General features: G+C 35.9%; 1 protein-coding gene across 1 annotated transcript; it reads left to right on the top strand.

Moving 5' to 3' along the window:
* The first annotated feature begins 2773 nt into the window (after positions 1-2773).
* Positions 2774-11196, top strand: LOC111806969 (DNA ligase 1-like). The gene is made up of 4 exons (XM_023692524.1): positions 2774-4408; positions 8663-8830; positions 9185-10082; positions 10167-11196. The coding sequence occupies exons 1-4, from the start codon at positions 4331-4333 to the stop codon at positions 10646-10648; spliced, it is 1626 nt and encodes a 541-aa protein (XP_023548292.1). The 5' UTR covers positions 2774-4330; the 3' UTR covers positions 10649-11196.
* The last annotated feature ends 455 nt before the right edge of the window (positions 11197-11651 follow it).

Raw genomic sequence — 11651 nt, 5'->3', positions numbered from 1 at the left:
TTTTTTTTTTTTTTTTTTTTTTTTTTTTTAAATTTTAAATCCAACAAATTCATAAATTTCAAGAATTATATCNATATATATATATATATATATATATATATATATATATATATATATATATTTGCATGTTTGAGATGAGTCACTGAGTTGGGCCTGTAACGGACATGTTTGGGCCTGACATTGATTTTACTCTATGGATTAGCCCATTTACAGGCCCAATTACTAAGATTGAGGCCCACTACGGGATGCTTGGCAGAACACCAAAAGCCCCAATTCGGCCCATTATAAATTTGGAATTTATTTTATTTATTTCTATATATATATATACACGCACGTACTTACATCGTTACCAATGGTGCAATCTATGCGAATTTGTCGCACCGTAGTTGAATCATTACCAATGATGGTCTTAGATTGAGCTGTAATAAGACAAGTTGACGTTCAATCTCTAAGGTAGGGTTTTACTGAGAACGAAATAATGTTCGTATCCAAAGGTGAATAGAGCCCTAACTTCGAGAAATCATGGTTCGTGTGAAGGAAGTATTCGACTCGTAATTCAAAGATAAAAGATCGACGAGGGTGGATGGGCCTCAAAGTGGATAAGACCATTCGACACTTCGATTTTTTCGAAGAAATTCGAATTTCTAAACCTAACATTCTCGTGAAAAAATATCAATATATATACAGACACTTACACATACAGATCTATGAAATTTAGTTATTTTCGTGTTTTTTCAGCAACAAAACACGAGCTAAATTAGAAAAAAAGATATGGTAAACGTGAATAAATAAAAAATTATTAATTAAACTCTCATATATCAAACTAAAAAATATGGTCAAACTAGATCGGGCGAACTATTTGAAATAATTAATTTGTCTCGATGACCTACTCAAAACGATTAATTATCTTAATTAATACTATGCCTTAATCCGTCATATTTGAATATTTTATTTAATTAGTAACACGTGTTTTAAAAATTTATTAATTTAATCTTTTATGTATTGTTTTCTACGAGAAATTGAAAGTTTTATTATCTTATACGATACAAAAAAAATAATATATTAAAGGGTTAAAAAGATTTAATTTTATTTGTTAAAAAAATAACATAATTAGGAATATTTCTGACAAAAAAAGAAAAAAGAAATGACAAGACGACACGTGTCAATTAGATAGGGGTTTTGTGCTTTTGATGAACTTGGATGACGCCACGTGGATGAGTAGCACCGTTGGAGAAAAGCCGCGTCAGGGGAACCAAGCCACGTGGGGTCTAGGAAGTGGTGGCTCTGAGTCTGACTCAGGTTGTTGAATGGTCCGTTTTTTGAACTGTTTTCAAATAGTTCCTATTTTTTAAAAAAAAAAAAAAAAAAAAAAAATTCTTAGGATACAAAATTTATAATTAAAAATTCAAAGTAATTACTGAAATTTATAATAAAAAATGCTTAAATTAAATTAAAAGTTTCCTCCTAAACATAAAAGTAAACTAAACTGTTCTTAATCAATCAATTAACGGTTCAATGAGTGCGAATCTAACACTCTCTCATAATTTAATGGTGAAGTTTCATTTTCGTCTAGACTACCGACACGTGTTTTATATTTATTGACAATATTAATATAGACATTATCTATTGGCTCGAGTATTCTCGGATTGGTTCATGTAAAACTTGAATCGATCAAACGTGCAACTGCCAAACTAAACCAATTTTAAGTGGATAAGGACTTAAATTATTTTGAGTTTCATAAACTACATATTTGGAAGTTATTAAAATATATATATATATATATATATATATATATATATATATATATATATATGTTAATTTATGATGATTTTGGAAAGCTTATTAGGTCAAATTAGTTTGTTTGGTAATAAAATCCAAAATTGGGGCTTTAAAATAATTTTAGAAAATAGTGGGCTATAATTTAAAATTTATAAAAATGGTTTAAAATTACAAAAGCTTCCATAATTTTAGCTATTTTTAAAATATGACCCTAATATGGGAAGGTTTGAACTCCTTTAAATAAACTTTAATTATTATGTCTATTAAGTTCATAATTTTTCTATTTTAGGTATAAAATTATTACGAACTAATTAAACATATCAATACACGGTACAAATGTTCCATTAACTATAATTTCACGAAGGTGAGGCTATCTATTAAGAAGGTTTAAAATGTTAAGAAAATAAAAAAAAATCGAAAATGTTAGGAACGTAATTAAAACCTTAATATTCTTAAATTTTTTAAAATTATAGGACTACTTTAAATAATAAGTAATGTATTTATTTATTGAAGTATGCACAGGAATGTTTATCGATCTCAATAAAAATAGAAATTATATTAAATAAAACAAGGCTAAATTAATAATTTTTTTTTGATATAAAAAAAATACTATTAAAATTTTAAAAATTTAAATATTATTTTTTTTTATAGAAAGTTATTTAAATTTTGAAAAGATAAGAAGAATATCCAAATTTTTTTGGAAGTAATATGAAAAAAATAATAAAAATTTTAAAATCATCATATTACTTCTTCGTCCAGAATATTTTTAAAAATTTAAAAAATTGTATGAATAAAAATTTTATGAAAAATATTTACAAAAAGATTAACAATTTAAATTTAAATCTAAAGGATGTATTTATTTGATTAAAATAGAAAAATATTTTAATTAATTTTGGAAGAGATTTACCACTCTCTCACTTGCGCGTGGCCTCCAATCACCGAAAAAATATAAAAAATGAAAAGAAAAAAGAAGAGAGAGAAAGGGAGAGAGAAATAGAAATAAAAAGGATGTAATCAGTAGGAAGGGGGGAGTTTGAGGTATTCTCAAATCGTTTTCTCTATTTTTTCTTGAGAATAGTTGGGGGAATCAGAGACAGAGATACGCCCAAAGAGAAACAAAGAAGGAAACACAGTAGAACCAGAGAAGAAAACCTCAATTTTACACACTAAATACACTCAAATCTCTTCTCACACAAGAACAGAAGCGAAAGAAGACAGAATCTAGAGCTGCAAAGAGCTTTTCCCCCCCAAATTTGGACTAGTTTTGTTGCTTTTCTTCCTCCTTTCCATCTTTTCCATTCATTATGCCTTCTGTTTCTTGTTAATCTCTGTTTGAGCGAGATACGAGAGAGATCTTGTCCTTCTACATTGCCTACTCTGTAGCGGACAAGGTAATCTCGCTACCCAATCGCCCAATCACTTTCTTTCATCCTCCCACTTCATTTTCCCCCTTGGAATTTCATCCTTATCCGCCTGAATCGAGCTGCGTTTGCCCTTTTAATCGATTCCCTATAATTGCATAGGTATTCTTTTTCAGGGTTTTGATTCTATCTATCCGTTTCTTTTTGCATTCGAAAAGATTTCTTCGGATTCCCAGGTTTTTTGTTTTTGAGTAATGGAAATTTAGGGTTTTGGTACTGGCTATGTGCTCATGTATTCGGTGGATTTTCTAGGGTTTTGACGGATCGTAACTGGGTGGCTCTCCAATTTATCGGTTTTGCACTAATTAGGGTTTGATATCGACTCTATGGATTGAAAGTATGATTGTGACTGGGGCATCGGGCTTTCTCTAGAATGGGCTGGAGCTCCGATCGTTCGTAGGATTCTGGTTTTAGACTGTTCTTTGCCACGGCTGCGATTCTAAAACTGTAACGCACCACTAGAATGAAGTGAACTTTGCTGGTTTGATCATGGAAGAGGATTGCACATTATAGACTTGTTTTTGTCAGTGATCAGTCTCAATCCAATCAATTTCTTGGATTACAAGGGATTTGCGATACTGTTTCTGGTGTTTCATCTCTAATTTGGGAATTCTATTGGTTTAAACAGGAGATTATAATCTGCCCAAGACCAAAATCAAGAGACCATTGCGTTGAATCATCGACATTTTCCACGAATTGATCGGGAGAGCTAATTTGTGCTAAAATTGTTTCCAAGGACTTCTTTTTGTCTGCGTTTCGATTGATTTAGGTTTTCTCTGATATTCGGGAATCGGGTTAGAATTCGTTTAGTTCAGTGCCGGAGTTGGCTCATAATATATACACTTTTTTGTTGAGAATTTTGGAAATATCTCTGTTGGCCTGTGCTTATTGTTCCTGTACTTTTGTTTATAAGTCGGAAGAGTTCTCTGCGGTTTGGGAATTGCATCTGTGGGACTGACTAAGAAGCACATGGAGGAGTATTGAAGCTGGCAATGAATGCAAGGACATGGTGCATGGACAGCAGCTTAGTTTCTTGTTCGTTCTCTTTTCAGAACAGTGCTTCTGGAAAATAGTTTTAGCGTTTTCGCCTGTGGAAAAAGCTCGTGTTTATTGTCTAAGTACTCTGCGTAATGTCGCGCTGCTTTCCATTTCCGCCACCGGGATATGAAAAGAAGTCTAGGGCTGAGGATGCGGACCTACTAAAAAAGGTTTATTGCTTACCTTGTCTTCACATACATATATTACTAGTGAGATATTTGATGGAGGAGAATTATTTAGTGGGACCTTTTGATTCTACATGGAGCATCCTGCTAGTTCATTAGGCATTATTTCACAATTGGCCCTTCTATTTTCTTCAAGCATAAATGGTGTTATAAGTTGTTAGATTCGGTGCCGTTTCTTAAAAATTGAATATTATTCTGTATGGCCATTCCAAGTGTCCCAAGTAAAATGAACAATTCACATGTTAGTTGGACTAAAAGCAATGGATGTTAGTGGATCGTATGCTAGATCGTAGCTAATTAGATGATTTACGGGTAGCCCTGCCAATTTTTATATCCTTGTCTCTTCACACTTTACACTTAACACAACAAGCCAACTAGCTCGAAAATCCCTTGTGTGTCTTGAAAATCTGAAAAGTATTTCTGCCACATGCATGTGTTTCTTCAGATAAATGGTAGCTGTAGATGGCAATATGTGCTTCTCACTTTGTTTTGTATTACAATGATGAAATTGTATGCCAATACTGTTGAGCAAGTAGACCATGTATATGAAAATGTCATGTTGTTTTTGGTCCTCTTTTTGATATAGCCTTTTCTTCGTTTGGGGAATGTTTCTGATTTTTTTCTGAAAGATATTTGTGAAAATAATGCTCTTCTACTTTGACATATATTTATACATGTTATTTGTAATCTGTCATTTCAAGCATTGTATCGTTGCATTGGATGGCTCATTATATGTAACGACCCAGATCCACCGCCAGTAGATATTGTCATCTTTGGACTTTCCTTTTCGGGCTTCCCCTTAAGGCTTTAAAACGCGTCTCCTAGGGGAAGGTTTCCACACCCTTATAAAGGGTGGTTTGTTCTCCTCCCCAACCAATGTGGGACATCACATTGTATCAGTGACCGAAAAATTTCTCGATAGTTTTTCTGAACTATTTTGTTGGGGAGCTGTTCAAATGGGAGTGTTTTCTTTCAATCGCTTTCAGCATAAGCATGGACACAAGAATTAATCCGTTTCCTCTGAAGGAATCCTGATGATATCAAATCTTTGGATTCGATTTCTCATCAGCCTAATTTTATTGGGTTTCTAATAGTCTTGATTTGTTGATCTTTAGAATTCTTTGGGGATTTCCACGTCATATTCTCTCTTCTAGATCTTTAGCTTAAATTTCCCATCTTGTCTTGAGGACTTCCATTTTATTAACTACATTGTGAGGGTAAAGTTCGAGTAGGCTTGTTTGGTTGGTTACTTGTGAGAAGACCATTTTCGACATGCACATTCAAATGCGAACCTTAAAGGCTCTCATGTGAAGCTAACATGGAAAAAAAACCCGTATAACCAAAACACTAGTTTCAAATGAGAATCCTAAGGCTCTCACTATTGGAAATTACAATTGAAGCGTATATAAAGAATATGGTCTGGAATATAGAATATTATCTACCTCTCCTTAATTGAAAATCTGACTCTTTGAATTGAGCTAGCTGGCTTGTTGTGTGAAGAGAGAGGGATGAATAACTGGGAGATGAATTTTGAGATCTTGTGTGAGATACGAACACGAAAGGAGAAGTAAAAGATGAAAGCTTGGGCAGAGCATGGAAGATTAGTGAGATAAAGTTGGGCCTTGCTCTTGGAGAAGCTATTGAGATGATGAGATGAGGATAATGGCTTGGTTTCTATATTTTTACCAACCATTAAAACTGGTATTTTTTTCGGGTAAAGTAGGAGGTTGCTGCCAGTGGTTTGTAATTTTCTGCCTTCTCAAACAAAGCTTAAATTTGGCTGATTCATACGCGTTGGAGTCTTGTTTGTGATTCTATATAAATTGGAAATCTCATCTTGAGGCGTCAAACTCATGTTAGGCCTCTGTTGATGTTGAGGACATGTGACACCTACATTCTTGCTATGATTAGTGCATCAGAGAAATCTCTTTGATTATTGGAATTGTGATTGGTTTGCGTGTTTTTTGAAACGGACGGGTTTGTGACGAAGAACACCGAGAGGATCTAGATCACTACTTATGTGGAAGTTGTCGTGAAATATTCTTCTTGTTTTGATTTATAACAGTTAGATGAATGTGGGAGGACAGAGTTGTTTGTTAGATCTGTGTGGTTGTCTTCACTTTGATTGCTTCTTTTGTTTGAGTCTCTTTCCCGTTTCGTTTGTTTGATTTTTTCCCTCTTTCAAATCTTTCTCGTTGCAACCTCATATTTGTAGCGTCGGATTCTTAATTTGTTGACTGTTTTTGGTGTCATTGTATTGCTTAGAACAAAGTATAACTAATTAATCACTCTACAAAATGGTATTTCACAATCATGGATTTTAGTGGGAATAAGCTATGCTCTTGTATGAATTCTGTTATTTTCTATTGTTAACTGCAAAGTTTCACAGCATGTTATCTTCTCGTATTTCCTCTTTAAACACCGAGTTAAATTGGATGAACTGACCGCAGAGTATATATTTTACTAACTGATGCGAGTACAGATTCTATATTGTTTTGCTTTCTTATCTCTCATATTTTATGGAGATACACAGGCTTGATTGGGATTGTGGGTGGAGAGATCATGACATGATAGTGAACTCATAACGGTCATATCTGCTTTTGAATGCTGTCTATCTCTGATCCTCAACTTATGATAACCCGACCTCAGGTTGATCTTGGAGAATACTGAGGCACCTTGCATCCGGTCAAATAAATCATCTATGTGAGGCAGTGGATACTTGTTCTTAATTGTCACCTTATTCAATTCTCTATAGTCAATACACAACCATAGAGTTCCGTCCTTAACGAACAATATTGGGGCTCTCCAAGGTGATACACTTAGTCTAATGAAGCCTTTATCCAGTAATTCCTGTAACTGCTCCGACCAGTTGTACCGTATGCATATCAATCTACCAGGTACTCCTCAATAGTATACCCAATATGACTTCTGGGACCCTCTATGGATGACCACTAAACTCTGTGTATGAAGTAGACCCTAACCGCTCTAGGAAAGTTCATGATTAGAGATTACTCCCCTATCGTCCCTACTTGATACTTAGTCATAGAACCTACATTTGGGCTCCATAGGCATTTCAGGTTGACTAAGGAAGTGTAAAATAGCAACTTAGGTTCATTCCGATATCATTCAAGACTCTCTAGGGTACATAGAAAATATCGAGCATACATGGGTGTCTAACCCCTATAAATTTGATTTGCTCCTTTTAGAATACACATTTTTGAGAAATGCACAAGTTTTACTGGATTTTGTGGTTGGTTTATGAGATCTCCTTCAAACACTTTTAGAAACTTAAGATTTAGGGAGACCACCTTCAGACTAGGCTTTTGTGCTTTAATGCCTTGTTGATAGCAATTCCAGCTCCTCTTTCTTGTAGTATTCAGAGGAACAGGATCCTGAAGGGGTTGACAGTTTTCATTGATCCCTTACAAGTGCCAACTTAAGGAGTTGACAAGGTTCAAAGAAGTTTTCATTTTCCTTAATGGTACAGTCTTTGTTAGAGATGCAGAAAACGAAAAACTTCGCCCCCTAGTTTTCAACTCGACGGTTTGTTGGTCTTACCTGAAAATTTTTGTTCAATGGTCAAACCCATGTTGTATCCAGAACAAGAACGCTGTGAAAGAAGAGCGACTTTTGTACATAATCTTTGATAATTAGGGAAGGGTTATGTTTGGGGATCTTTTTCGTACACGGTTCCACTGTAACTAAACTGCTTAAATAGTCGAAATAAAGAGCTTTACATTATTTGGTTCTTTTCTTCACAAGTTTCGATGTTTATGTTTTACGCTTCTTGCATTATAAGCGACAATCTGAAACATTCATTACAATGTGCTCCATTCCTGGTTTAATTTGAATGCTTGAACCGGAGTCGGTATTGAATAAAATTTTAGGCCCTCGTGAGATTCGAAGGATTTGTTGGAAGCAGCACAGGTGCTTGATGTTTTGTGAAATTGTAAGAGGTGCTTGAGTATAGCACAATGTCGAGTTCGCTCTCGTTCCATAGTTTATCACTACTCTGATGATGTTGTGTGTTGACGTTTAACGATTTCCTCATAATCTGAACTTTTTTCTGTTCTTTTTGAACGTTTCTTGTTGTTTCGATTCCAATTTATAACAATGGTAGCCGAGTTTCGTGACTTCGTAGGCTACCAGCAAATTAGCATTTAGAAATTGTGAAAAGACGTGGTTTTTCCCCTTATTTTGAATGATATTGCTCTAAATACTTATCTTTCTGATTGGCAGGAGAAGAGCAAAGAGAAAAAGCATAAAAAGGAGAAGAAAGAAAAGGAGAAGAAAGAAAAGGAGAAGAAAGAAAAGGAGAAGAAAGAAAAGGAGAAGAAAGAAAAGGAGAAGAAAGAAAAGGAGAAGAAAGAAAAGGAGAAGAAAGAAAAGGAGAAGAAAGAAAAGGAGAAGAAAGAAAAGGAGAAGAAAGAAAAGGAGAAGAAAGAAAAGGAGAAGAAAGAAAAGGAGAAGAAAGAAAAGGAGAAGAAAGAAAAGGAGAAGAAAGAAAAGGAGAAGAAAGAAAAGGAGAAGAAAGAAAAGGAGAAGAAAGAAAAGGAGAAGAAAGAAAAGGAGAAGAAAGAAAAGGAGAAGAAAGAAAAGGAGAAGAAAGAAAAGGAGAAGAAAGAAAAGGAGAAGAAAGAAAAGGAGAAGAAAGAAAAGGAGAAGAAAGAAAAGGAGAAGAAAGAAAAGGAGAAGAAAGAAAAGGAGAAGAAAGAAAAGGAGAAGAAAGAAAAGGAGAAGAAAGAAAAGGAGAAGAGGGAGGGTAAAGAAAAAAGAGATAAGGATAAAAGTGATGAGAAACGCCGTGAAAAGAAAGAAAAAAAGAAAGACAAAGACAGGGACAAGAAGAAGGATAGGGATAAGGAGAAGGAGAGTCGACCTTCGGGGAAAACTGGGAATCAAAATGGGGAGGTGGTTGTTCGAGTCAAACATAACAGTGTCGAAGATGAGAAGCATACTGCGCAACTCGATTCGTGCATTGGAAATAAGATTAGTCAGAATGCCTTTTTTCCTAAGGAGACGAAGAATTCAAAAACGGTACAGGAGGTGGGGAGGAGAATCGAGGACGGTGGAGCTGCAAAGGTTGGGAAATTTGCAGTTGCACAACCGAAAAAGGACGACAGAATGGCCACACAGATGGCTAGGAATTCCGAGACCATGTTTGAAGGCATGGAACACAACAAGAACAAGAAAATTGATGAAAGAAACTACAATGGTCAAGGAATTAGACACGAGGAAAGGTTTAGTGGCAATTCCACGATCCCGAGTTCCACCACGACCGCAACTGCAACTGTTGAATCTGGAGTTGCAGGAATGGTTAAACAATTGGATAAAAGTGCCGAGAGAAAGAAAGAAGCAAACGATAAAATCGGACCGAAAGAAGGTGAAGAAAAACGAGGGAGCAAACACAAGGATAAAGATAAAGAGAAGAAAGGACGACGGGACGATAAAGAGAAGAAAAAAGAAAAGAAAGCGAAGAAGGCGGAAGAGAAGAACGCCATGGTAGATAAAACGAAAGAGATCAGTAAGGATAACGTATTAGGTAGACTTTCTACGAATACGAATACATCACAGCTTGCTGACAGCAACATAGGTGCTGCAGTTGAGGAAAACATGATTAAGAAACGGAAAGATTTTGAGCCTAATGGAGTGTTGCATGGTGAGTGAGTTAATTTGAACTTGGTTCTAGTTTATAATGGTAACTTTTGTAGCTCTCAAAATGGTTTTCTTAATTTTCTTTCAGAAATCGACAACAGACCGAGTAAGTTGTCGAGACCCGCTTCTCATCCATTGAAAGAAAATGGTAGGATACTGGAACCGTGCTCGATTCCCCCGTCGCCGCCTCCTTCAGAGAGACAGGCTTTGGGAAATGACGTTATTTTGGTCGGTAAAGAACGGAAGATTAATGGCGTTATTGACGCTCACCACCCACCTGCGTCTTCGAAACACAAGTCGGGCAGCCAGGGCGGCCAAGACGATCATCCTCAACCTACTGCAACACCTAAAAGATCTCCCCATCCAGATTCGAAGCTCTTGAGCCAGGTATATTCAGTGCCCAAAATGGAGGAATTGTCTGATTCTGATAACCAAGATTGGTTATTTAGCAGCAGCAAACCCAAGTTAGAAGCTTCAGAGGCGGCTGAGGAAACGTCGCAGGTATGGGCCGAGGCAATGCAGATAGACTCGGTTGACGTTTATGCTCTTCCTTACGTTATTCCGTACTGATGATCTCATGAACTGGACTCTATCTGACTGGGGTAGACCCCAACCTTGAATCGTGTCGGAGTGTGTGATTCACCGACAGCCTCGTCACACCCAACTCCCTCGAACACGAGAGAGCACGGTTCTGCTCTTCTTCCACCGTGTTCCTGGCTCTATTCTTGCAGCCGGGGCTGGACTTGATTTTGGTAATATCATGGCTCTCATGTTGTTGATTGGATGGAACAGCATCTGGATTGATCTTGGTCGTTGAGGGGTGGGCACAATCGCCGGGCAAAACACGCCTTGGACAAGCACGACGGTGACACGGCGGTGGTTTTTGAGTTAGGAGATTCAATAACTAATTCATTGAAATGAGAGAATTCATAAAGGCAGCTCTGGGAGGTTGGCCTGAAAAGAGAGAGCACTTTCTAATTGAGAAATGTGTAAGGAATTAGATGTGGTCTTTACATCTCCACCACAATTTTGATTTGTATCATACAAACTTTTATTTACAGAAATGTAAGATAGAGGGAAGAAGGAAGGAAAGTTAGTGCAAAATTCATTTATGAGCTCTTCGTCGTCTCTTCTTTACTCATTGTCGTCAATTCTTCTCACTTGAAGTTGCTAAGTAAGTCGTTGTGTTGTCTTTTTGCTTATAGTCTATAACATTGCTATCAAACTCTCTTTTGAAAATTTCTTTGCTCCGGTGTTTTAGAACTTTTTTCTCAAAACTAGGTCAGAGGATTGAGCATGTCACCCTACCATAGGTTGCATGATTTTGAATTGGCTTGACTCGCTCAGTGTCATAGTGAATTGACTTGACTTACTGAGTGTCATAATGAGTGTTACACAATCGTAAAGTTTGCTGATTTTGAATTGACTTGACTCACTTCAAAAATTGTGTTTATCAAAAGAGATTGTGAAAAGTGATATTATTATCAAATATTTTTTCTCTCTCTTATATACAAAATATACTCCACATTTTTTTGAAGACATGGAAGATGAGGCTTTATTTTATTTTATTTAT

The sequence above is a fragment of the Cucurbita pepo genome, chromosome LG12, assembly GCF_002806865.2.
Source record: "Cucurbita pepo subsp. pepo cultivar mu-cu-16 chromosome LG12, ASM280686v2, whole genome shotgun sequence".
NCBI lineage: Eukaryota > Viridiplantae > Streptophyta > Magnoliopsida > Cucurbitales > Cucurbitaceae > Cucurbita > Cucurbita pepo.
The sequence above is the reverse complement of the archived record's forward strand: the minus strand, read 5'-3'. Positions and strand labels throughout refer to the sequence as shown.